Below are 27,496 nucleotides of genomic sequence, written 5' to 3'. Positions count from 1 at the left end.
GGGACCTGTCACGAGATCTAGGAGCCATGCGCAGACATGACTGTATTTATAAGCAAGCTCTCCCAGCATCCTGATTATACCCTGACGATGATGGCAGTTTTAGGCCATCGAAAGCTTGGTTTTATTTATTAAAACTGTATTGTTTTATACTTCCTGGTGATCACTTTGTTGTCTTTTAAATATATATATATATATATATGGTGGTTAAGGTCTTGGAGTAAAAAATGGGAGGTTTAAGTTTAAACCACTGTGAGGACCCACCTCAACTTACATCTTAAGAAAACAGAACTCTTGGAACGTCTCTTCCAACAGGAATTTTTATTAAGAGAAACTGATTGCAGGTATGCTAGACAGGATCTGAGGGATCCCCCCCCCATTCAATGTTTTAAAGTGTTCCCAAGCAGCCCCTACCCCACAGTTCTTCCAGGCGATTCAATCCGTCAGTCCGCTCCGTCGGCACGATCACTCATTCTCTCTGTCGAGCCCCGCGGGGCCCGACATGTACGGGCGAAGTGCCACGCTGCCGATGCCCTGTGGGGTCAACACATGCCGGCAGGGGGGAGCCCTGCCAGTCCTGCTGCTGCTGCTCCCACCATATTTTCTCCCAGCTGCCGGGCGCAGGCCAGAGCAACCCGGGGCCGATGGACGCCGGAGTTCAGTGCTGCGCTAGAAAGCCCTCTCGGCTGAGGGGGGAACTTTGCATTTTGCCAGCCCAACGGAGGATGCCTGCGACGGGAGTCAGCGGCATGGGGGAACCAGGAGCTTACCTGCCTCGCTTTGCTCCATGGATTGCCATAGCAGGACTGAAGGGCGTGCCGGAACAGGGCGGGGTGCCGCCCTTGCTGATTGGTTTTGTTTTCCACGGGGCGGATGCTGGCTTGTGGGGTGGGGGGTGGGATTGGCGCGCGAGACCTTATGTAAAGCACTGGGAGCAACTCACTCCCAGTGCTAACTTTGTTGCCGTATGGTATTAAAACTCCATTCGTTTGTCGCTCGTTCCTGTTTGTCGGCTTGTTCTTGGGCACCGAGCAGGACGCGGATTGACACTCTTTTTCCCAGATCCCAGGCGTTGCATTCCCCCCCCCTTTTCCCTCGCTGCCAGCTAAGGGGAGAAATTCAGAGGGAGTAGGATGAAAGGCAATGGCCGCATTGTTATGGTTAGTACTCTCGAAGAGAATCAACAAAAGGTTACTTTGTAGTTAATGAAGGAAGTGAGAGTCATAAAACCCCCATGCTTACCCTCCTCCCCTTCCGTAGTATGACAGAATCCAGAAGAGAGTAAGAATTGGTTTTATATCAGAGTAGGTAGATAGAAATGAAATATAATTGGATTCTGACAACCACCTTCAGCTTTCAAGGGTTTGAACTAGTCTCGCTAGGCCATTGTTCTTTACAGGGTCCTGGGAATCTGCAGGAACTTGCTCCTCTTGTCAAAAATAAGAGATAAAGGATCATGCTGCAAACTCTGTCCCAGGACATGGCTTTAATCGTTGTTCCCCACCTCCTGTGGACCCAGCTGCAAAGGGCTATTGTACAGTTAAAAGGAAGAGAGATTCCTATCTAAATCACGTTGTATTCCTGGAGGAAAAAGTGGGTTAGAAGCTTAACAGACCAATAAATAGAAGGTTTATAGAGACCAGGAATATCACCCTTGTTCAAATAAGCCAGTAGCTTTTTTTATAGAACATGCTAAATCGAGTTTACTGAATTAATTATCGCTGCTGGATTCACCAAAGGAGTAAACTGTAACCCATGCTTATAAGCTATCCTATCTGGGTTCATACAATGTACAGGTTATTGTCAACTTACAACCATTCATTTAATGACCATTCAAAATTACAACAGTGCTGAAAAAAGTGACCTGCAACTGGTCCTTGCACTTTCACCCATTGCACTCTCCTTGCAGTAACGTGATCAAAATTTGGGTGCTTGGAATCAGCATGTATTTATGACAGTTCTGGTGTCCCAGGGTCATGTGATCACCATTTTTGAACTTCCCAGCCAGCTTCTGACAAAGTCATTGGGGGAGTTTCGGATTCACTTAATAACTGCAGTGATTTGCTTAACAGCCATGGCAAAACATTGTGAAATTGAGCATACCTCATTTAATGACTTCTTCAGCAGCGAAAGTGCCAGTCCCAATTGTGGTCCTAAGTCAAGGACTACCTGTAGACAAACCAACAGAAGAGAAAATACGTAGCTCAGGGATGCACTATTAGGTTCTTGGTGTTCTTTGAGCTTTGTTGTTTCTTTGCATAGGTTTCATTCACTTAAAACAAACCATATTTTGATCTCATGTGTTGAGTATACTCAGCCATGTAATATGACTTCTTTGGTTTTGACGCATAAGTGGCTAGATTCACACAACCTGCTAATTTATTCAGTACACCATGGCTAAGTAAACTATGCTTGCATGTGTTGTCTGAAACCAGCATTTAAGTGCCATTTCTTCCTATCTTTTAATCTTTAATCGATGTAGCTGGCCTGGCAAATAGTTTCAAATTCTGAGGAGCCTGGGAGGGGGTAAAACAAAGCACTTCTTTTTTTCTCAAGCTAAAAAAGGGGACCCAAATAATGTACAGGTAGTCCTAGACTTACAACCATTAGTTTAGCAACCATTCGCAGTTACAACAGCATTGAAAACAGTGATTTATAGCTGGTCCTTGCATCCTTCCCAGCCGGCTTCTGATAAGCAAAGTCAATGGGGAAAACCAGATTTGCTTAACAACTATGTGATTCACTTAATAACTGCAGTAATTCACTTAACAACCATGACAAAAGTAAAATAGGGTACAACTGAGTTAACAACTGTCTTGCTTATCAATGGAAATTCTGGTCTGAATTGTAGTTGTTAAGTCGAGGACTACCTAGTATAGAACTTAGAAATAGGCATGAAGCTAATTTGCTCCTATGAATTAAAGGAGAAGCAGCAAAGTTGCTTTATATGCAGGTAGCCAGTTTACCACCAGTGGGTGTATTCAAGGTGGGAATGAGGACCCAGCATAGGCATCTCCACAACACATGGTACTAAACATCTCGGCATTTCTCCGCCCAGAGGGCCTGATGACTGGGCAATTGTGGGAGATGGTTGAAGAACTGAAAGAGTTGCAAAACCCTGGGAGTGGCAGAGTTCTGAAGAGTGCCACCACAGGAATGATTGTTCTCTCATAGAAACTGAAGGCGGTTTCTTTTGATTTTTTTTTTTATTTTTTATCCAGAGTACTGCCTTGGATGTCATGGAGCGAGGTCTGGACGTTCACATCGTGGTGGATGCTTGCTCTTCCTGCAGGTGATCAGTGGGACAGATGGGGAGAAGAGTCCAACATCACCCCTTCCATTTTCTTCATATCTTTTATTGGGTACTTTTCTTTCTGTCTCCCTTTCTTAGCCAGGTGGACAGGATCATAGCTCTGTCCAGACTGCATCAGAGCGGGGCCTTCCTTACCACTAGCGAGGGACTTATCCTGCAGCTTGTCCGGGATGCAGCTCACCCGCGTTTCCGAGAGGTAATTCTCTAAATTTCTTTGCACATATCCTAGTTGCGAACTTCATTCACCTGCTTCATTTGGCCAGTGCCTCTCTATAAATGGCCCCCTGGTGAAGCAGTGGGATTTAATCAGCTCAGTGTGAAACAGTCCCACTGGTGTCAGAAACAGCCACCTTTGGTAGTATCCCAGCCACTTTTACAGAAGTAAGCATGTTTCTTTTTTGACAATATAATAAAACTACAAAAGCCATAGTTTCTTGATCAGGATCAGCAATACCATGAGCAGGTGATGGGAGGAGAACATATCCTTCTTGTACATTACTCTACTGTGTCTTATCTTCTCATGTGCTCACGGGCATAAAGGAGGAGAATGTTGTAACTTGTTACCAGAATTCCTAGAGAAGCCCTGCTTTGGGGCCACTCTAGGCCCTCGTCTCTATTTAGCTGTAAGGCAATATGGTTGACCAAATGAGGCCAGCTGGTCAAAGCAAATCTGAATCTGAGCAAACCAGTTCTATGTCTCTGCCCAAGGAAATGTGGTCTGGCAGAATTAAACCAACCTTTGCCTAGGAGCACATTTTTGGAGAAAATAAGAACTATACTCATCTTTCAATAGACGATTAGGCCACTCTCCAGAAACTGGATAGCACTAGGACTGAAACTGTTAGACTTATTTTAAATGTAATAGTATATCCCTTCAGTCACAATGAACATTACAGTTTGGTGAGAACCTCTGGCCAGGCTTCTGGGGAAATCTATGTTTGTGCGTCTTGTGAATTTCTGCTGCCTTTAAAGAAAGCAGGTCAGATAGCTTCTGGATGATTCTCCAGCTGTTGTCTCCCCCTCTTTCTTTTTCAGATTCAGAAATTGATTATGGATCCTGCCCCTGACAGTGGCCTTCTGCCCCTCATAAAAGTGCCAAATCCCCTTTTCAGTTAGCTCAGCTGCTCCAAGGATGATAATCTTCTTTTAAAGCACCTTCAGCCATTTCATCTGATGTCCTTGTCCTTATGAATGGGAAGGAGCAAAATCAAGATTCTTCAAGTTGACCTTAAAGAGGAAGATGATGAATTATAAACCTAGCGGAAAAGCTGCATCAGACCCGTGATCTTTCTATAGTTATTCTATAGTTATGGTTGAAAGACGGCACTGGTAACATTTTGACCTGGTCTTTTTCTATTAAGAAACATCAGTTCTGCCTCCTCAGCTCATAATGTGAATCTTGGCAATGTGTACAAATATATATTTAATTTGCACATTTTACTGTGACAGTTCTCTTGTGAGGGTATATAAATAATATCTGGAATTGTTTACACTTTATGTCTATGGAGATTCTCAGTCATCCAGGTCATGGTTGTCCCAAAGGTGCTTTTTCAAAAGGGAACTGGACTTGGTTTTTCTTTGAAGATGTTTCGCTTCTCATCCAAGAAGCTTCTTCAGTTTTGACTGCCGAACAATCTTAGATGAGAAGCGAAATGTCTTCAAGGAAAAACCAAGTCCAGTTTCCTTTGGAAAAAGCACCTTTGGGTTTTATACTTTAGTGCAGGTTTAGGAAACAAGTGGGAAAGTAAGCAGATGCTGGGTTCATACGTGATGCTTGTTGCTTTTTTGAATAAACTAGAGTTTTGAAGCGGTTTTAGTTAACTGCATTTAACTGAGTTCACACAACATGTAATCTAAACATGATTCAAGTCTGATGTGAGTCCAGTTTACTTCTGTTGACAGAAAGACAAGTAGCTGTGCACAGGAAAGGAGGAATTTGTACAAGTAATCATACAGTCTGAAAAAGTCCTCCCTTTTCCTATTTACATAACTTTTAGGTCTGCTCACAATCATGAGCATGTGGGTTAAGAACAGATCCTCACAATTCCATGTTGGCCATTTTTCATGCCCTGTACAACACAGTGAAATGTGTATTTTGAGGCCCTAACAATTGCCAAATGTTCAATAAGCTCCAGCTGTATTTTTTTTTTAAAAAACTTACTAGCTTCATATGCAGAAATTAATAAGTTATGAAGTTTCTCTTCATTTCCTGAAAAATTTCAATTGCTAATTTCTGAATATCAAAAGCATAGCACTAGATGGCTGCTTTCAATTGTGAAACAAAATGATGATTGTTTCACTGGCCAGGCCACATTTTAAGACTCTAAAACAGGGGTGTCAAACTGCCGGCCCACAGGCCGGATGCGTCATGCCGAAACCGCGCCCACCCCAGCTTCGGCAATGGGGAAGTCGTGATACATCGCGACATGTCACATCATGTGGCAAGTTTGACACCCCTGCTCTAAAACAAAATTTCTCAACCTTAGCAACTTTTAAGATGTGTGGACTCCAACTCTCAGAAGCCAGCAGGCTGGGTATTGAAATCCACTTATCTTAAAGTTGCTAAGGTTGAGAAACCCTGCTCTGAAGTCAGATTTGCTTTACATAGAATCTGTCCAAGCCAAGCATCACCATGGGAAAATACATTATTTTGACAGGAAAGGTTTCCAAGAAATCTGTCCATCATTCCATGGTGAGCCGGAAAGAAAAGAGGTTTGCTTCTGATGTTGAGACTGCTTTAACTTACAGCTTTGTTGAAGGAAAAGTCTTCATCATGGTTCAGTCCAAGCCGGGAATAAACAACATGGCGACTGCTTTAGAAAGAAGGTTGCAGTTTATTGAAGAGGAGAGCCAGACAGAAAGATGGCTCTGGAAGAAAAGAGAGAGAGCACATGTAGGAAGTGGGTTTTTATACCCTCTGGGGCTCTTGAGGTTGTTTCCTGTTCCTGTTTGAGGCGTTGTATTTCCTGTGTCATGTATTTTGACCTGTGTCCCTTTGGCATCTGTGGGTTAATCCTATTATGTCCTGTCTTAGAGTTTGGGTGGGGTATGTATATTTTAGGTGTCTTTGTCTTCCTAAGCTTCTAGCTGGAGGGCTCCAATCTTCCTGAATGGATTATTACATCTGCATTTCTACAGAGCTGGTTTCTGCTTGGGGGAGGGAGACTTGGGGCTATTAAGAAAAATTGGGCATGCTTTTCTGCCTCTTTAAGATCCTTTGAGGAAATATAATATTCTGCCCTTTTAATATTTCCTTCTCTGGGGGTGCTGAGTTCCCATAGCTTCATAGCAAAACTCTGTATATATCTAGAGGATGCAGGAAAGTTAGTTTTGTGGATATGGAGCGTACTACCCTTCAGGCAGTTGGGTAGAATTTGAAGGATAATCCAACCCCAAGGGTATTTTTTTAAAAAGTCATATCCAGGTAGGACTCCAGATTTGTTCTATCGACCCTCTCCATCCTCGTTTAGAGTAAACACCCCCCTCCCATTACTTTCCAGTGACTAGTCGCTGTCCCTTTAAGACCCAGGTTTCCCTTTCTGCTCCCCATCACAACACCAGCGACACGTGCCTCCCCGCGTGCTTCCAACGCTGAACTGTCGCCTTTCCCCCCCTGCCGCCTTCCTATTGGTCAAAACTGGGTCAGGCTCCTCCCATCGTCTCTCCTCTTATTGGTCAAATCTAGGTCACAGCCCCACCTGCCCCATGGCAGACGCACATGACAGAAGAAGCTGCGGGGGGAGCACTGCAAATCTCACGCTCTCGGGCGGCTGGTTGGTGGAGAAGGGCTTGCGAAGCCCCGCCCACTTTCGCTGCCTGGTCCCTCCTACTTTGTGGGAAAAGGAGGGGCGAATTCGGAAATAGTTGCGAAGTGCTTGTTGAGGAAAGTAACGAGCGATTTTTGCAATTTTATATCTGCATTTATCTGTCTATTGCACGCGTCTAGCTCAAATGCATTGGTTCCCTTCTGGGGGAAGCCTGCATAGGACTCTGGAACAGATCGGGATCCGCTTTCGGTTTCTCCTCATTATAGAGAAGCAGGTGCGAAAATCTCGGATTCCCTCAGTGACCGCCCGAGAAGACCCCTCCTTGGAGATCTAGCATTGCTTTTTACAGTGCTTCTAGGATTTAGCTGGAGGAGGAAAAGGCGAGTTGATCCACCGCCGCCGTTTAGAGGGAGCAGGATCTATTAGTGAAGGGATCACACCGCCGAGTCTTTTCTTTTTTTGAGAGAGAGAGAGAGGAAAGGCTAAAAAGCTTCGGAGAACAACCTCCCAAGGGTCATTAATTTTCCGCAAAAAAAATCCATTTTTAAAAAATTCTAAGTTAGAGAATCGATTTCCCCGTTTCCTGATCATCCTTCATTATTGTTTCCTGTTTTTTTGTTTTTTTAAAAAAATTAAATCCCCCCCCAAACCAGCCCCCTCATCTCCCGCAAAGGAATATTTCTAACAGATCTTCTGTGAAGATCCTTCTTGGTGCAGACTGGTTGCTAAATTTGGAGCGGGGCAAAGCGGGGGCCGTCGCCTGCGCCCTGGAGGCTTGTTTCGAGGCTGGTGGTGGAAGGAGAACGAGAGAAGGGTGGAGGGGCAGGCGGGGAAGAAATCTTTTAGGGGGGAGAATCATCGAGGTCCTGAAATTTCCTTCCCCTCCTGAGCATCGTCGGTGGATTTTCGTCGGGTTCTGGATCGAAGATTGATGCTTTTGCTCCTTTTTGTTTGTATCTTTATTTCTAAAGTCGGGACAGTTTGCTGGAGATCGTCGAAGGGAAAGGAAAAACCCACCGCCGTCGGTGGGCATCTCCTGGAGTTAGCTGCTGCCCCCGCCGCAGCAACCTTCATCATGGCCCAGGGCAGTCCGGCACCCAGTCTCATGTCGCCTCCTCCTCTGGCGGTCGGCGGCCCCAGTTCCACTATGGTCAGTCTCAAGAGCCTCCTGCAAGGACCGGTCAAGAGTCCTGAACGCCGGGGGGCCAAGGAACTGGGCTCATGTGAGTGATTTCCCCCCACCCACCCCCTGCAACATGCCAGGTCTAACCAACATTTGTGCTCGCAGCCACGCAAAACATTTGCTGCTTTCCAACTGCTTCACCAGTTCACAGTGGAGGGATTGGATTTGATTTGTTTGTTTAGAAATTGCTAAAGCAATTTTTTGTGTGTGTGGATTATCATCTATCAGTCATCTATCTACTCAATCAGCATTCTAGCTAGCTAGCTACTCTATGGTATCTAATCCATCTATCCATCTATCATTATCTATATCTACTCTGTGCTATCTATCTGTCATCTATCCATATCTCATCTACCTATCTATCAATCATGTAGTTGCTAGGAATCAAAAACAACTTTGATGCCACATCATCCATCAACTATATATAGTATTGCTGCTAGTTCCATTTTACAGTTTGGGAACCAAGAGGAGATGAGCCACCCTAGAGAGAGAAAGAGATTAGCCATATTTGTAAAGCATACTTTCCGGTTATGAACCAAATCATGGTTTATTCAACCCATTTTTATGGGCTTGTTCCACTTAACTGAGCCATGAACTTGACATGGCTGGCCAGTTTGCACCACCCATTAGATATATTATGTTTGGCTGGTTTGTGAGTCAATGTGCAGAATTAAAGTGAAGGCCTCCTCTGGGCCAGTATCATTTTTCACCCATCACTTGAACCTTGCAAAACCTTTCGCAGGTATTTCATTTTAATACGCCAAGTGTTTTCTGCCTAGCTTGCAGGAGACATGCCAATGTCATAACATGGATGCAGTTTAAAATAATTAGGTGTCTTGTGCTGTATTAAAGGTTTTTGTGGGCTCTGTGTGTATGTTCCACACACACACACCCTATAATAAATATCCTTCCAGTTATCACTCCGTCTTGTTCATTTTTCCTCCGAACTACAGTTGTTTTCCAATCTGCCTGCTCATTTGGGATTCTTTGCAACATTGGATTGTCTTTTCCATCCCAACCTGGCCAGTCTCTTTTAAAGTAACAGGAACAGACCAGTGCTGAAAGGCCTCCTAGCTGTAGCTTTCTGCTTGCTTTCACTTCTACCTTTTCTGCCATCTGGATTTGGGAAGAGGAGGGGGGGAAAGGAGCAGAGGGAGTGTTGGCATTAATGCAGTGTCCTCATTTCAACCTGCCACTGTTACTTCCCCTTTTTGTTCTGTTTCCTGTACTGTGAATTGCAAGAAGAGGTTTGTGTTCAAGGAAGATCCTTTTTCAAGAAATTGCTTATAAGAGCTCCTGTGCCTTCCACGTGCATGGAAGATGCGGCCCTTCTTTTAATTTTCATGGGATCATCATTTTAATGAAGTGCTGGAAGCGGGGGTGGGGGAGTGTTCTCTCATAGGTTTTGGCTGGGAGGGGCTTAGATCTGAGAATTCCACAGGAGAGCAAAGCCCTGTAAATAGAATACAATATAGTAGGTGGAGTTAGACCCAGAGCACTTCTGAGTTGTCCTCCTCAAAGCTGGCTCCCTTCTACTGGAGTAGACTGCAGCAGTGGTTGGAAGGGGAGGGTGGGAGTTGTAGTCCGACCCATATGTAAGATGCTTGCTTCTGGAAGACTTTGACCCAGACCTAGGTGGGAACCAGGATTTTTAAAGATCAGGATGGGGGGGGGCAGGGGGGGAGAGAGAGGAATTTCCAAGGGTAAAACTTATCCTTCTCTCTGTTCCCTGTAATGACATCTTTTAAGAAGCACTTGCCATGTCTGCCGTTGCGGTTCCTTCCTTTTTAAATGGATTTTTGGAATTCTAGTGTTTTGTAATTCAGTTCCTCTAAATGTGTCCGCCTCAATGCCTCACAATGCAGCACTATCGTAGAGGGTTTTTTTTAATTATTATGGAAGGCTGGGGAGGGGTATCAGGTTTTCAGGTGGGGAAATGGCTGTCATAGTCTCCTTGCAGGAGGGGACCAGGAGAAGGTGAGCAGTGAGATTCTGGATTTCTGAGCTGGGAGGGGAAGAGAGGGGAGGGGATCCTCTTTAAGACCTTCCCGGAGAGAAGGTTTGGGGAGCCAGGACTCCTGGGGTTTTGCTGCTGGAGAGATGCCAACTCGTCAGGGTTTTCCAGGGTGATCCATCAAGGGGTGTTTCTGTACATGCGCGTGCATACACACACATCTGCTGGTTGGCAGCAGTAAATCCCTTAAAGCTGCACACAGCTCAGCCACGGGACACAGCAGGAGGGAATGAAACGTGCTGGCATGGAGCTTTGCCCCAGGAAACAATCTTTAAGACTTTTCACACGAGCCAACAGACACCGGGCGGGCAAGGGGTGGTGGGGTGTCAGCAGCCGGGATATTGTGGGGACATCAGGGCACTTCCAGGGTCAGCAAACCCCTCCCTGGGAAGGAGAAAGAAGGGGGGGAGAAGTGGGGGGGGGAGCGCCTGCTCTCCACAAGCTGGCATTTATATTCTAGTTAGCAGTCAGGATGAGAAGTGGACAGATGGATACAGACGGTGGGTATCTCTGCATAGTGACCATGATGTGGGGATGGGCAGCTGGTAAGCCAGATCAAGGTTTGAAGAGGGGCTCCAGGGTGCCAGTTGGATCCCTTAGCCTACCTGGGCAGAATCTTCTATGGGCTCCCCCCCCCTTAGTCCTTATTTAATATTTATTTTCCTCCTTGCTGTGTGACCCTCATTAAGACAAGATCCTTGAGTACAGAGGGGAGACAGTTGTGTGTTTTAAGCCCCCCTTCCCCCAAGTCCAGTGCCTGCATTGGGAGACATATTCCTTCACGTGCACCTCCTCACTCCCCTCCCCCTGGATTTCGGGAGCTGATGCTAACCTTGACCATATCAACGTTCAAGGGTTGTTGTTGTTTTTTCGTTCTGCCATGTGCATGTTGCTTTGGAGAGCATTCTGCTCCTGTTTTCTCTGTGTAGTGTACGTTCGCTTGCTTGCTTGCTGGGGGCTCGGTTTGCTGCTGCTGACTCCAACCACTGGGGAGGCTGGTTGTGTTTGGAGGTTTGATTGTTTTCATTTGGTTTAGGTTATGACTGCAGTGAGCTGGCTGAGCCTGGGTTCAAAATAACAATAATAAAAATAAAAATTTTGTGGTGTTCACTCTGCTTGGTGCCACAGCCTGAATATTGAGCATTAACTATTTCCCAGCTCTGTTTCATTATATTCCTTTTAGCATCTGATCGCCAAATATCCTGAGTCACATTAGTTACAAAGTAGTATCTTATGTGGTTTGTGGGTGAGAGTATGGTATTACGTGGACCCCAAGCTAGGATTACCTGATGGTTCTGTTGACTACTGCACATATGTAATATATGCCTAGGAATAATGCAGGTTAAATATATTGTGTGAATTCAGCCTTGAAGTACTTTGTATTCTGAAACAGTTTTCATGCCTGCAATAGCTAGTGGGGCAGAATTAGAAAACAAGGCTCACATGCTGAGGTCCAGCTTTAGGTATTACATTAAATTGGCCATGGGGGGGGTTATGGGAAATTTTGGGGGATTGAGGGAGCAGTTTAGAAGGTAATTTTGGTGTCACACAGGAAAAATCTTTGCGCTTAAGAGCCAGGACTAAAGGCAAATGAGGAATGGAGACAAAATATTTATCATTTTTATTTTTCCACTGTATCATTCCCCATATTTTAAATAATATCAGCAGTATTGTTTCTATATCCTGTTCTTTGCCATTATTTATCCTCCATAGCCCTTGTTGAGGTAGTTCATTATTCCCATTTTACAGATAGCGAAAACTAAGGCTTTAAAAAAATGGCCATGGACTGTTCTGATGAGTCCCGTGACTGGGTCAAGATTTCATCCAGCAGTTCATAATTGCCAGTTTCAGGTAGTTGCCTGGGTGGATCCAGGCACTGGAAGAAGAGAGGAGGAGCAGGAGAAAGAGGGAGGGAGGAGCGAAAATATTCCGGGATCAATCTGTATGGGGCATCTCTTCACAATTGGGAATTGTATTGTGGGTTTAATCTAGTCATGGGGCGTTGGGAGTGACTCGCCCAGTTTCGGGGCGCCAGGTTGGTGTCGCCACAGCCCCATCAGCTGGGCCTGGACTTCTCTTCCACATGTACAGGCAGCGTAAGAGTTCAGGTATGGAGCACCACTCCCAGGCCTGTCTGAACCTCATGGTGTGGGTTGAACACCTGTAAAGCAGACAACCACCTAAGCTTCCAGAGACCTGGTGATTTGGGGAGGGAGCGCAGACAGCCCAGGTGCAGTGGAGAGAGGGTGCAGGGGTGTGTATGTGTGTGTTTGTAGGTAGGTAGTAGGAGTTATGTCAAGGAGGTTTGAAGAAATGCTTATATCCTCTCCCACTCACCTCCTGGCACTTTCTTCTATTTTAGCCCACTCATGAATAATAATCTCTGCAGTCTGCTGTAAACAAACTGGGGCAACCAAAGGGCAGTGTGTATGTGGTGGTAGGGAAATGGATTCCTTTTGCCCCAGATTTAGGCACTAGGCAGGAGTAGATTCAATCATATCTGAACCTAAGCCGGTGGATTCAGGGGCTAGACTGCTATCCCAGGCAGAAAATTCTGCTTTTGCCATACGCTCTCCCCAGATTAATGGTCTGGAGTGTGTGTCTGTATTAGAGTCCCTGAGAAATTAGTTCCCTTGAAAGGCCAGCCAGCTGTTTCTCTGAAAAGAGCCACCTTCCAGGCTGCCTTGTCTGGGCTTCAGGCTGGCAAGGGGGCAGCAAAGGAACAGGAGCACTGATGAAGCCGATCAGATATGGCTGAACACAGCAGGGGTCAGCTGGGGTAAAGCTGCGCTTGTCTTTTGCTGGTGAACAACAGGCAGGCCTCCGGTGTGGAGAAAGTGAAGGATAGGTCCTAGGCAAATTTCAGCAGTTTTACACTACAGATATCAGTGATTGCATTTTACAGCCTCAGTGATCTAGCTTGTCCTTGCTTCTTAGCCCTTGAATTAACCACGACCATAGATCAGAACCATTTTAATGAAACGTTCCCAGACTGGAGCTTCCTTGCTGCCAGATACAGTATTTAAAAAGCTAAACAAAGACATTATTGTGATCCAGCACAATCAGATACGTGTTCAAGTCTGCAGTGTAAAAAAATAAAATAAAAAAGAATCTCAGAGCAATCATGCAAATCCTGAGGAAGATTGGCACAATTGCAGAAAGATAGAGGGAAGATTTAGTATCCTTAATTTGTTACTAGAGGAGTGCAGAATCTTTCTGATCTGAAACCATTTTCCATTTTTAGTTTGAAGCAGTTGCTTCAAGGGTGAAGCAGGCTGTTCTGATCATTTGGGATCATTCCAAATTCAGAACAGAACTGATTGAAACAACATGAGAGAAGCAGGCAGTTTTGAACCCGAAACAGATTTTCACATTCCACGTTCAAAAACAGGTCAAATATTTAAGATACCAGCTGCTGATGAACCCAGTGGAAACTTCGTTTTGAGTTTGCATCAAGCCACCAAGGAGATCAGAGGTAGAACGTGGGGCAGCCTTATCTACAGCAAACAGCAGTGATGGCAGAATATCAACATTGTGCCTGGTGACACCATCACACAGCTGCCACCCTTTATGTGTTTGCATCCTGACATCTGATGTAAGGGTGTAAGTTATGGTGTTTGTGTGGTGACTTCCTCTGCTTATTTTTTTTTCTCATTTGTCTGTTTCCTCCTCCTGCAGACACTCATACATATGAGATTATTATTTTGCATAACCACTTTAAAACTTTAAAAAGCTTGGGATTGGGACTATCTGGGGTTATATAGTGTGCCTCTGATTTGATCAGTCCCTGAAAAGCATCAACATCAACAACTTTTAGGATATGTGGACTTCAACTCCCAGAATTTGTCAGCCAGTATGCCTCTTAAAGTTGAGAAGCACTACTGTACAATTAAAATAGTTTCCAACAAAGCCTTAATTATAGAATGCAGTGGGTAGGTGGTTTCAATCTAGGTAGCATAAATGGTACATGGTGAATACTTTGATTAAAACTTGCCAGAATTGTTGATCTAGAAACATTCTTGACTATCTATCCACAAACTACCTGCCTGCATGCAGGTGAATATCAGGAGAAACTTCAAAACAATGAAAGGATAAGAAAGCCAATAGCTGAGAGGTGGTGGGTTTCTCTTTGTGGACACTCAAGAAGAAGCTGGAAGGCCATCTGTTCAGGAACCTTTAAATCTGGTCTCTGCACTGAACAGGCAGATGGATGGCCTAAATTAATATTTCCACGTCTTATATTCTAACACCAAGCCAACTTTTTCTTCCTCTGAAATAACAGAGTCACTGAGGCACCTGTAAAACTTTTGCTGTACAGTTATGGTGATTATCAGGTTGGAATGACTTTATAGGTCTCTCCACAACACACTTTAATCCCTGTAAGTAACTTGATGGTGCAGCCATCCCTTTGATTCAAACAGAGCTGTGCTAAGTGTAATTCACTTAACGTGCAAATTATAATGACTTACTGCTAATTAGTTTTCATTTTTTATATTGCATTTTGTATCCCTTCCAGACAACAAGTTCATCTTGACTTTGTTTATTGAATAATGTTGCTCTAAGTAGGCTAGGCACGATAAGGAAAATTTGGCACTCTGAAGCCTCCAGTTGTATGCAAGTAGTCCTCACTTTATGACCATAATTGGGACTGGAACTTCCATTGCTAAGTGGGCAGTTATTAAGTGAATCATGCCTGATTTAATGACCTTTTTTCTGCTGTTGTTAAGCGAATCCAGTTTCCCCCATTGACTTTGCTTGTCAAAAGTCCCTTGGGAAGGTTGCAAATGGTGATCACATGACCCCAGAATGCTGCAACTATTGTAAATGCATGCCAGTTGCCAAGTGCCTGAATTTTGATCATGTAACCACTGCGACTGTCGTAAGTGTGAAGACCAGTTGTAAGTCACCTTTTTCAGCGTTCTTATATGTTTGAACAGTCCTTACTGTTGTAAGTCAAGGACTACCTGTATTGCCATTTTCAGAAATTCAGGTTAGAGAACTATAAATAGAATTGGAGCTAAACATTTTTAACATTCTGGAGTTGGAAGATAATGAAGTTTAATGTTGTCTGCTTTTGAAGAAGGATTAACTTTTGGTTTGGGAAAAGCCCTTATCATTGCTAAAGGCATTTTTATTCCCTTTGAATTGTACTTTCCTTTAAATCAGGGATGGGGAACAATGGCCATTTTATGGCTTGTAGACTTCAACTCCCAGAGTTCCTGAGCCAGCCATGCAAACATATATGTAGCTGTAATTTATATTCATTCATTATTTTCCCCTTTCCTCTTCACATTATGTCGTGTTTTTTTTTAATTATAAGCTGCTTTGGCCAGATACGGCCCTTGTCCCTTTACAGTAGAAAATAGACATTTAAGCTGTAATGTGTGGCATATTGGGGAAACAATTTTTCATTTATTAACAACTCTTCTTATCCAAGACTTTGTTGCTATGACTTTGGTACAAGCTTTGCAGTTTCCTTAAGCATCCACTGCAGATTTATCACCTTCAGCCTTCTCCTCACAGCATGAGCAAATTCTGGTCTAATTTTCCAGATTCTGACTTTCCAGTTAATTACCTGTCTTATTTTTTATTGCATTTCAGTAGATTCCTATTCTTAGATCATACACATTCCACTAATCTTGTTCTTTAACCTGCGTTTCTCCCTTTTGCTCTCCCCTGCTGCTTTTGTTCCATTGCAGGTGTGATCAAAGACAAGGAGCATAAGATGGAGGACGATCTGAGCGTCTCAAGACCTGGGCACTGTGCATATCTGGGGTCCCTCCTGTGGGAACGCACCTTGCCCTGCAATGAGATTGAATACGTCGACTTGGATGAATTTTTGCTGGAAAATGGTTTGCCCCCAAGTCCAGCCCATCAGTCGTATTCCCCAGGCAGCCAGCCCACCGCCTCGCCTTCCAGCGGGGTAGTGGTGGATCTTAGTCGGCCGGCTTCTTGCACGTCATCGTCTTCAATCTGTTCTTCATCTGGTGACGGTCTAGTCGGCAGTGATTATGACCAAAACTGCAGCAAAACAGGTAAATTTGGCTGTACTTTGGGCAAGAGGATGGTGTGGGGAAAAAAGATGAAAACAAAGTGATTGGCCCCTCTGGTTCTCCTGCTTTTGGGATGAGATTTGTAAGAGAACTGTAAGAATCTCCTTTTAACTGTTTCCCAAAGTCTGTTTTTGCTATAGAAGAGAATATTTGTAATTCAGGGTTGAACTATGGGGTCCTTGTTGCTCCCTGAGCTTGGTGGGTTCTTTCAGACGTTTCATTACCCAACTAGGTAACATTTGTACTGATGGTGTTATCTAGTTGGGTAATGAAACGTCTGCAAGAAACCACCAAGGACCGCACAGTCTGGTTTTTTTCCCTCAGCTTCCACACATTTTAGATGTCACATCCAGCACACACTAATTATAGGCCTAAAACCACAGATGCTCACACAAATATTTGTTGATAGTATTATGAAAACACCCTTATAAAGCTAGGGTGCAAATTCCAAGTTGCATTGCTATATGCTTTGTTTTGTTTTCCTTCTGCAGTGCCTCTATGACAGAAATGGGAACTATGGCCTCTTTATGACTTGTAGACTTCAACTCCCAGAATTCCTGAGCCAGCATGGTTGGCTCAGGAATTCTGGAAGTTGAAGTCCACAAGTCATAAAAGGGCCATAGTTCCCCACCCCTGCTCTTTGGGATAAGAAGAAAGCATAATTTAAACTTGCTCTTTGAACTTGTAGGGGGCAAAGTCATATTGTAATTTATTTTTTGTTTAAAGGCACAAAATCTTGGGGATGTGCCACAGGTTATGCATGGATGCATATAACAAAATATTTTTCATACAAAAATAGGTTGTGGAAACTGTGATTTGCAATGAAAGAGCAGCAAAAGAGAAGAGTTTTCCCCCAGTTAGACATTTTTTTTGTTCTGAATCATTCCTTCCCAACTACTTTTCTTCCTATGGCTAAATCTGTATGAAGAGAAAAGGACTTAGTGCTCTGAGCAGAGAATGGTGCAATTTTTCTTCCCTCTGCTCCAGATCTCAATTTTAACGCCTTATTTTGACCCTTGTGCTAAGTGTACTCTTTTATGTCCTGTTTGACCAATCCTTACTTTAAAAAGAACTCTAAAATTATTACAAATCGTATTTATTCTTGGATTAACATCTGCAAAAAGACTCAAAGGTGCTTTTTTCTTCAAAAGGCAATTGGACTGTTTTTTCCTTGAGGAAGAAGAAGAAGAAGAAGAAAAAAGTTTTGCTTCTCATCCAAGAAGCTTTATCAGTTCTGATGGCAGGGAGATGGATAGGTACTGACAGTTGAGAATGGATGGTGGGGAGAAGATGGAAGGAAAGGTTCTGATAGGATGGGGGGGGAATGGAAGGATAGATTCATCAGAACTGATGAAGCTTCTTGGATGAGAAGTGAAACTCTTTCTTTCTTTCTTTCTTTCTTTCTTTCTTTCTTTCTTTCTTTCTTTCTTTCTTTCTTTCTTTCTTTCTTTCTTTCTTTCTTTCTTCCTTCCTTCCTTCCTTTCTTTCTTTCTTTCTTTCTTTCTTCTCCTCCTCCTTCATCTTCCTCAAGGAAAAAAACAATTCAGTTGCCTTTTGAAGGAAAAAAAGCACCTTTGAGACAAGTATGACCTGGATGACTGAGAATCTCCATAGATATCTGCAAAAAGACTATTCTTTGAAACATGGTGTATTTGGTGTGGAGGTGATAAAAAAGTTATTTTAGCACCCTCACTGGGTTAGACCGGGGAAGGAAGGCAGTTTCAAGTACCTGCCTAATTGTGGCAAGGACTGTCAGTTTCATCTCCTCCTAATTGCAAATAGTTTTCAGTCCCACCTTTTGGTTGTGGTGGCAGTGACAGCCTTCTCCTGGCTGCTGAAAAGTCCAACCTCTGATTCCTACCCTGATTTTCACTTGCCACATACAGACTGATACACAAAGAATTGTGTACTGCCAGCACACACACCATGCACCTTGGAAGGAACATTATTTTTAATCCTATCCTGATTTGTATAGGAATTCTTTTCTCTACCTGTTGGAAGTTTTAGAATTTCAGTGAAGTTTTAAGCTATTTTTTATTGTGGAGAGGACCAGAAAAGAGATTTTATGGACTAATCTAGAGGCAACTGAAGATGCGGTGTTCTGAAAATAAGCATATCCTGACTTGATCAAAAGTTCACTGCAATCTTCATCAATGTGTGGACTTTAGCTTCCAGAATTACCAGTCAGAGAATTTTAATTATAGATATTACAAGGGATTCTGGGAGATGTAGTCCATACAGCTAGAGGTACACCTGTTGAGAATTGATCCAATGGATGAAAATTCTATGTTATAATAGAATTGATGTATTAAAGAATACATAGAATGGATGGAGATTTAAAACAATTTACAACAGTAAAAACATTGCAAATGAATGCATATACTCAGCTTTATTATTAACAGTCTCATAGGCTCCGGGGACTTCTGAGAAGTTAAGTATTGTATTCAACCCCCATGTTGAAGACAATTACTTCTAAACTTCCATTTCTTTGTCTGGATTTGCACAACATGCTATGTTTAGTTAGTTTTAGCCTTGTTTATGGCTTTGGCGGAAGGATTAGCACATTTTACAAATCCAGCCTGTTTGAATAGTTTATATATATAATTCCTATATTTGATAAATGTATATGGTCTCTCAAACTTTAAGACTTGATGGTACATCAGCCCTCCCTCCATCCCCCTACATCCTATAAAGTTTATCCCCAATTATGATCCTTCACTTTCTCTAACTTGGTTAGCTCACTATTAATTGGAACATTCAGCATTCCTGAATGCTCCATCTCTTCCTTTTAAGACATAAGCTGGATTCCCACAACACACTAAAGCTCCATGGAGTTAGGTGGCCCAGCATGGAAAGGCAATCCAGCCACCATCTTAGTCTGTGGTATGCACCAGGCCATCACATTATTCCATAACATTTTAATTGAGCACACTGTGCGAAATGAACACAGGAATTGTTTTATTAATCCAGATCTATTAATCAGTGAATCTAAGACCACTGCCAACACTTTTCTCTTTTACTTAAATCTAAAGAAAATAACTGGAGCTCTTATATCTGGGGGTGGGGTGGGGTATATAATCCAAAACATTAAATATAAATTGCCTCCTCCCTCTCTAGATGTTCTTACATTTAAGTCACCCCTTCCTCTAAAAACGCTGTAGGGTCCTTTGTGCTCTCTGAGCTTGTTGGGGTTTTTTGCAGATCTTTCATTACCAAACTAGATAACATCATTAGCACACTGATGAAGTTACCTAGTTTGGCAATGAAACGTCTGCAAGAAAATCACCAAGCTCAGAGAGCATCAAAGACCCCCACAATTCAATCCTGAACTACAAATATTCTCTTCATATTTGCCCTGTACTACCCCACCCTTCTCATTGCTTCATCAGCTCTGTCAGCATTTCTGGATACCAACAGCCTCCATTTAAAAACAGGAAAGCCTCCTCTTTGCCCAAACACTGCCCCACAACCTGCGGATCCTAGCCTTTCCTCCCCTCCACCTATAAGAGGGAGAACTCCTGGGGATGAAGCTTCCCCCTTTCCTGAACATCAGGTGTGGGTCTCCCCCTCCCCACCTTAAGGAGGAGGCCTGAAGCCCCCCCTCCCTCCCTCCCTGTGCATGTTTGAATGCGTGTGCACGTGTCCTGGAGTAGAGACTCAGCCCTAGCATGCCAGGAGGCTGCGGGGAATCCCGTGTTACTGCTGTGCCAGAGCCCTGTGTCAACCACGCCTGCTTGGAAAGGCCCAGTCTCGTGTCTGTGCATGGAGCCTCCTGCTTTCGCTCACGTTTCTCACCCTGCCTCTGCAAACACATGTCGCTCGGCTGGGCTCTGCGCTCATCGCTCCTGCCAGCTGGCAGCCTGCCCCTTCCTCGGCACAGGGCGGGGTGAGCAGGGGTGCCTGTGTGGCTCTCCCAGCAGGCAGGTTTCCACGAGGGGCCAGCAGCAGGGGGTTGCAAAACCAGGCAGATTAGCCGTGGGGCTCTCCGACAAAGGGAGGTGGGTGGAGCAAGGGCGGTCATTTGGGGTCTCCAAGGGGGAGGAGATTAGAAGGGATGACTGGCAGATGTCTGTGGGGGAGGGGGAGGGGGAACAGGGATGTGGGAAACAGGGGTACCTGGGTTCTCCAACAGGCACGAGCACCTGGGTTCCTCCATAGAAAACGGCTCCATTACAGTAGAAGGCAAAAGGACAGCAATGCTCTTGTTTGCTAGCAAGAAAAAGCTTTAATGCTGGCAGTGAAAATGTTGGCTAGAACAGGAAATGGAGGTTAAGTGAAAAAGCAACTTTTGGATCCAGGATGACTCTTAACAGCTGATTTAGTTGCAGGTTGTTGGTGGTGAGCATTTAAAAGTGCATATTACAATGTATGCAGATTATATTGCTTTGTGACCTGCGTTTTAAGCTCAGTCTCTAAGTCCTAAATCTTGAGGAAGAGGGAGGAGGGACCAGGAAATTTGGAGTTAGAAGCGCGGGGGGGGGGGCTGTTCCAGGTTAGGGGAGAGTTAAAGGTTAGGAGGACTGTCAGATATATTGAGTCCCTGTTTTCTGGCAGCTGCTCTCATCCTCCATTGCACAGGCGTGTTTCAACATTGCCCAACTCCAAGCCCTCTCTGGTTCTGCCAGCCGCAAAATGCCTTTCTCCTTCCCTGCCACATTTTCCCAGGCAGGGTAACTTAATAAACTTTTAAAGCAGCGTTTTTCCTCCTCAACAACTTTAAGAAGTGTGGACTCCAACTCCCAGAATTCCCCAGCCAGTTGGCTGGGGAATTCTGGGAGTTGGAGTCCACCTTTTTTAAAGTTGCTGAGATTTGAGTCATACTCTTTTAATTCAACCATCCCTCGATTTGCAGTTGCCAGAACAAGTTTGCCCCTATGCCCCTTCTCTGGCTGTTTCTTAAGCCCGTCAGACATGGAGTGCTCCAGAAAATCCACCTTCACTTAAATGGGGTTGGGGTGCTGCTTAACCTGTATAAATTTCCCAGCCCCTCTGCATGCCTTTAATCCTCAGGAAGACTTACAGTCAGGTCCAGAGGTATTGGGACATCGACACGGTTCGAGCATCTTTGGCTCTGTGCACCACCGCCGTGGAGTTGGAATGGGGCGGGCGCAGTGTGGTTTGGCTGCAGACTGTCAGCTTTGATTTGGGGGTGTGTGCATCCGGCTCGGGTGGACGGTGTGGGACTTGTAGCGGTTTGCATGTGTGCCTCCCACTTGTTGGGGGACCAAAGGTAATGGGACAATTGGCTTCTCAGCTGTTCCATGGCCAGGTGTGTGATATTCCCTCATTACCCCAATTACAATGTGCAGATAAAAGGCCCAGAGTTCATTTCAAGTGTGCTATTTGCATTTGGAATCTGTTGCTGTCAACTCTCAAGATGAGATCCAAAGAGCTGTCACTATCAGTGAAGCAAGCCATCATTAGGCTGAAGAAACAAAACAAACCCATCAGAGAGATAGCAAGAACATTAGGCGTGGCCAAAACAACTGTTTGGAACATTCTCAAAAAGAAGGAACGCACCGGTGAGCTCAGCAACACCAAAATACCCGGGAGACCACGGAAAACAACTGTGGTGGATGACCGAAGAATTCTTTCCTTGGTGAAGAAAACACCCTTCACAACAGTTGGCCAGATCAAGAACACTCTCCAGGAGGTAGGTGTATGTGTGTCAAAGTCAACAATCAAGAGAAGACTTCACCAGAGTGAATACAGAGGGTTCACCACAAGATGTAAACCATTGGTGAGCCTCAAAAACAGAAAGGCCAGATTAGACTTTGCCAAACAACATCTAACAAAGCCTTCACAGTTCTGGAACAAGATCCTATGGACAGATGAGACCAAGATCAACTTGTACCAGAGTGATGGGAAGAGAAGAGTATGGAGAAGGAAAGGAACTGCTCATGATCCTAAGCATACCACCTCATCAGTGAAGCGTGGTGGTAGTGTCATGGCGTGGGCATGTATGGCTGCCAATGGAACTGGTTCTCTTGTATTTATTGATGATGTGACTGCTGACAAAAGCAGCAGGATGAATTCTGAAGTGTTTTGGGCAATATTATCTGCTCACATTCAGCCAAATGCTGCAGAACTCATTGGACGGCGCTTCACAGTGCAGATGGACAATGACCCAAAGCATACTGCAAAAGCAACCAAAGAGTTTTTGAAGGGACAGAAGTGGAATGTTATGCAATGGCTAAGTCAATCACCTGACCTGAATCCCATTGAGCATGCATTTCACTTGCTGAAGACAAAACTGAAGGGAAAATGCCCCAAGAACAAGCAGGAACTGAAGACAGTTGCAGTAGAGGCCTGGCAGAGCATCACCAGGGATGAAACCCAGCGTCTGGTGATGTCTATGCGTTCCAGACTTCAGGCTGTGATTGACTGCAAAGGATTTGCAACCAAGTATTAAGAAGGGAAAGTTTGATTTATGATTATTATTCTGTCCCATTACCTTTGGTCCCTTGACGGGTGGGAGGCACATATGCAGGCTGCTGTGGGTCCTGCACCGTTCGCCTGGGTTGGATGTGCATGCCCTCAGGTTGGAGCTGACGGTCTGCAGTTGCAGCGCATTGTGTTTGTTTCGTTCCAGCTCCATTGTGGTGGTGTGTGGAGCCGGGGGTGTTCGAGTTGTGTCGATGTCCCAGTATTTCTGAACCTGACTGTAAATGTACTGGGTTATCAAGAGACATAACCCTGTGTCCCTGTTGCTCTCCACCATATCAGTTAATCCCTTTCGTGAAGAGTTGAGGTGCACCGGGAAGCAAAAGGGGTGGTTGGATATATGATCATCAGGAAGGAGTAGGTTACGAGCAGATACTTTTGTTGGTGCTTTTCTGTCTTTGTGCAAAATTCACCTACCTTCCTCCTTAACCTGCCTCAGGTCCTATCACGCCAGTGTCCCGAAGCACACCCAGCCCGGTAGACCCTGAGGCTGTGGAGGTCCTCATGAACTTTGACCCTGACCCTGCTGATTTGGCACTGTCCAGCATTCCAGGCCACAAGACCTTTGACCCTCGCAAGCATCGGTTCTCAGAAGAGGAGCTTAAGCCCCAGCCCATCATGAAAAAGGCCCGGAAAATACAGGTTCCTGATGAACAGAAGGTGAGCTGGGAACAAGGATAGGCCACTGCTTGGGGTTCAGAGACCTCTTGCTTTCGTTTTCCCATCCTCCTTAACCTGGTTGAAATAGCTTGGATGTTTCTTTAAGGAAGGGAGTATAGTATTCAGATCAAGAGAGAACAAAGTTACTCACAAACCAAGCAATAAAAGCAAGATCATAAACTGTTTTATGTATTAATTGCACGTATAATGAATACTTGGGCTGTGCGTTGATTGAAAATGATTTAGGAGGAGGGTTTTAAATCTAGCGCAAGCCCAGCCTTTCTCTGCTATTCTTTAAACTACTTATATGTAGTCCCCCTCTTATGGCAGTTTATTTAACAACAGTTTGAAGTTATGATGGCCTTGGGAAAAAATGACTTAAAGTGGTCTTTGAAGTTTTGACCATCATATCACTCTTGTGGTTATATGATCACAATTTGGGGCTTGGCAACCAGCTTGCATTTATGACTGTTGCAGCAGCATCTTGCAGTCACGTGATCTTGATTTGCAACCTTCCCAGTGAGCTTCTGACAAGCACAGCTAGTTGGGGAAGCTGGATTTGCTTAACAACCATGGGATTCATTCAGTGACATGTGATTCACTTAAAAACGAATCTAGTCACTTAATGACTCATTTAATAACTGGATCACTGAGTGACCAAAATTTTGGTTCCAGTTGTGAACGTTAAGTCAAAGATTACCTGTATGACCTATTTCAGGCTAAAAGGAAAATGCATGGTTCAATGAACAGCAGAGAGGTGCTCTGCTCAGGTTAGGTCTGAGTATTTTGAAAATGTCCATGGCCCTAAGCACAGGGAGATGAAAATGGGATACCTGGGCCTTCCCCCTCAGTTTTTTCTCTTCACAACAATGAGGCTAAAAATAGGAATGAATCTCAGGGAAGCTTTATGGTAGAGTAAGGATTTTAACTCCCATCTTCCTAGTCCTATCCCTCCATTGTAATGGCTTTATAATGGGGGGGGGGGGGAGAAATGATATCAAAAGAAGGAGAATATTTACAAGTGGTCAAACACTTTGAAGCAGGGGTCCCCAACCCCCAGGCCACGGACTGGTACCGGTGCCTGGCCTGTTAGGAACCGGGCCGCGGAAACGGTAGGCAAACGAGCAAAGCTTCATCTGTGCATGCACAGGATCTAGGTTGCATGTGAAACCATCACCCTCCCTACCCTCCCCCAGTCCATGGAAAAATTGTCTTCCACAAAACCAGTCCCTGGTGCCAGAAAGGTTGGGGACCACTGCCCTGAAGGATTTCACTTGTTATTCATTTGGTTGCTTTTCCCTACCTATGATGCATATCCTTTGACTCTCGGAATGCCTTCGTTAGCATTCGTTTCTTTATTGATTTATATCCCACCCTTGTTCAAAAGACCCCGGGGCAGTTTCATGTCCCTTGCTAAGAATTCTGAGTTGAATCTCGCATATCTGCAGGGAGGGGATGTTGAAGAAAGATGCATTGGATATTTAGTGCTATCGAGTCCAATTCCCTGCTCAGTGCAGGAAACCAGATTAAGGCTTCTACAGTGGAGGGGTTTTCAGCTTCTGCTTGAATGCATCTGTGAAGGAGAACACGCCATCTCCAGGCATCATGTTCTATTGCCAAAGTAGTTCTACTCTTCTTAAATGTTTGTTTCTAATCTACAAAGCCTTCTTGTAATGTAAACCCATTTTTCCATGTTCTGCCATTCTGGTCATGCATGACATCCTTGAAAGTATTTCTATAGGGCTGTCCTAGCCCCACTGTGCCCTGTTCTTCCATTCTGTCTTTATAGAACTTTGTTTCTTGTCCCAGGATCATGTTCATTGATCTTTTCCAAACCAGTTGGTTTGGTTTCACTGTTTTCTTCAAGTGCAATGCCCTTGAAGAACTGGCTGCAAATTTGATTGGGGAATCTGACCTGTGTAGGATGTAGTGAAACTATTAGTTGTGTAATCTGAAAATAATCCTCCTTGGCATCCCCATCATCTTCCAGGAAGTTACAATCAAATAAGTAAAATAAATTTAGAAAAGCTTGATCCTGAAGTCGCCATCTTGACTTTTGGGTAATTATTGCATTGTTTTCAGGGTGCTTATAGATTGATTGCTTTATGATCCCTAGGATCTTCCTAGGTATCAGTGCTAGACTGACAGGTTTGTGACTTCTTAGTACTCTAGAACAGGGGTTCCCAACCCCTGGTCTCTTGACTGGTACCGGGCCACGGCATGCCAGCAACCGGTCTGCACAAACAAGCAAAGCCCCATCTGCGAGATGCAGGCAGCACACAAAACCACGCACCCTCCGGGCTGCGGAAAAACTTCTCTCCACGGAACCGGTCCCTGGTGCCCAAAAGGTACCTCTGCTCTAGAATGCTATTCATCCAGCTCTAGAGATTGAAACCCGTTCGAAGTAAAGAAGCATTCTTGTCTAAACATGTGTAATATTTGGTTACAGAGTGGAAAAAGTGCTATTGGGTCCAATACAGGTGTATTCAGAACTTTTCCTGGGCTGTGAGATGTGTTTGAGTTAGGAAGATAGTGACAAGCAGTTCAGGTAAAAGAATCAAGGAGCTGCCCACAGTGAGAGCAAGTAACCTATGTTCATGTGAAATGTTATGTCCAAAGAACTAAAACCACATGATGGTTTAATACGATGGCTGTATGAGAGAGAGAGGGGGTGGGAGGGGGAGAGGGAGAGAGAGAGAGAGAGAGACCTTCTCATTAGGTGGCCAAAGTATCTGGCCTTCTAAAGAGCAGTCAGGGTTGATGTCCTCTAGGACTGACCGGATTGATCACCTTGCAGTCCAGGGGACTCGCAGGACTCTTCTCGAGTACCATAGTTCAAAGGCCTCAATTCTTCGGCATTTACAGCCTTCACTTGCCAGATTCAAATCCCACTTGGCACAATTTGCTCTTTCCTGGATCATCCAAAGTCAAGTAAGAACTGTCTCCTATCTGGGCAAGCCAAACCTTCCTTAGATTTCAAATCACTCGTTCATGGTGACGTTTTGTGGTTGAATGGGGACTTGACCATGAGTTTCCTCAGCCTGGAAGATGAAACCATCCAGGGATATGGCCATTGGTATTCATGTACAGTGTATTGCTTCTTAAGAGCACAAATATCACCCTGAATTGGACAGTCAACTGTTGTCAAGTCCATGTAGGAACTGCATATGAACATTTAAGTTGTGCAGAGCTTTGTGGAAAATGGTTAGAATTATCTAGTGTGCAATGCTTATGTGACACTTCCTTTGACATGCCACTTTTTTCTTCTTTCCCTCCCCGACACCCCCTTTTTTTACATGTTGCACCAGGATGAAAAATATTGGAACAGGCGGTACAAGAACAATGAGGCAGCAAAACGCTCAAGAGATGCACGCCGCCTGAAAGAGAATCAAATCACAGTTCGGGCGGCTTTCTTGGAGAAGGAGAATGCAGTCCTTCGCCAAGAAGTGGCCAATATCCGCCAGGAACTAACCCGCTACCGCAGCATCCTCTCTAAATATGAATCTCAGCACGGCACCTTGTAAAATCCACAGCAGGACACTGTGCTCTTCTTCAAGATCCCACCACCGAGGTGGTAGGGCCACCCTGGTTTTTCAACGCAGACCCCCTGTCTTCCCGAACCGGGCAAACAAATAATCCAACAACAGATGTTTGGAATGAGGGAAAGGTCTGCATTGAGCACTTTCCACCTGCAGGGACTAACCATGGTTCTGGGTGCGCAAAGGAGAGTTCCTGGGTGGGCATGGCCTGCCCCTCACCCAGAACAGGACAGCAGCCAAGATGTTGAACTGGGCATCGTAGATACCTGGAAGACACAAGGGCTCTGTAGCACGTTGGAAGATGTATTGCACACACAAACACTTAACATGTGCACACATGTTCTCTCTACACCTGTATCTTAGGGTTTGGCTTGTGGATGAACTCTCGATCCAAAGGGCAATTCAGTCAGAGACCATCGCGTCTGCAAACCACTGTCTGTGTGGCATTTGGACGGGACTTGGATATGGATGACCGAGGAGCTCTTTAGGCAAATCTCAGTGCCTAAGCTCAGTCACACACAAATAG

The 27,496-nt window shown here is 44.6% G+C and overlaps 2 protein-coding genes across 2 annotated transcripts in view; both read left to right on the top strand.

Moving 5' to 3' along the window:
- The window catches only part of LOC107295782 (isochorismatase domain-containing protein 2-like), an 8,210-nt gene extending 3,784 nt beyond the window's left edge, over window positions 1-4,426 (top strand). The window contains exons 3-5 of the mRNA XM_015825103.1: window positions 3,219-3,289; window positions 3,389-3,506; window positions 4,346-4,426. Of these exons, the coding sequence (XP_015680589.1) occupies window positions 3,219-3,289; window positions 3,389-3,506; window positions 4,346-4,426 (270 nt within the window). The remainder of the gene's footprint in view (window positions 1-3,218; window positions 3,290-3,388; window positions 3,507-4,345) is intronic.
- Window positions 4,427-8,087: 3,661 nt separating this feature from the next.
- LOC107295780 (D site-binding protein-like) lies at window positions 8,088-27,177 on the top strand. The gene is made up of 4 exons (XM_029285911.1): window positions 8,088-8,300; window positions 15,974-16,309; window positions 23,211-23,431; window positions 26,740-27,177. The coding sequence occupies exons 1-4, from the start codon at window positions 8,153-8,155 to the stop codon at window positions 26,953-26,955; spliced, it is 921 nt and encodes a 306-aa protein (XP_029141744.1). The 5' UTR covers window positions 8,088-8,152; the 3' UTR covers window positions 26,956-27,177.
- Window positions 27,178-27,496: the final 319 nt, after the last annotated feature.

Source organism: Protobothrops mucrosquamatus, unplaced genomic scaffold, assembly GCF_001527695.2.
Source record: "Protobothrops mucrosquamatus isolate PMUCROS unplaced genomic scaffold, P.Mucros_1.0 scaffold2485, whole genome shotgun sequence".
NCBI classification, from domain to species: domain Eukaryota; kingdom Metazoa; phylum Chordata; class Lepidosauria; order Squamata; family Viperidae; genus Protobothrops; species Protobothrops mucrosquamatus.
Note: the sequence above shows the minus strand (reverse complement) of the source record. Positions and strands in the feature narration are given on the sequence as shown.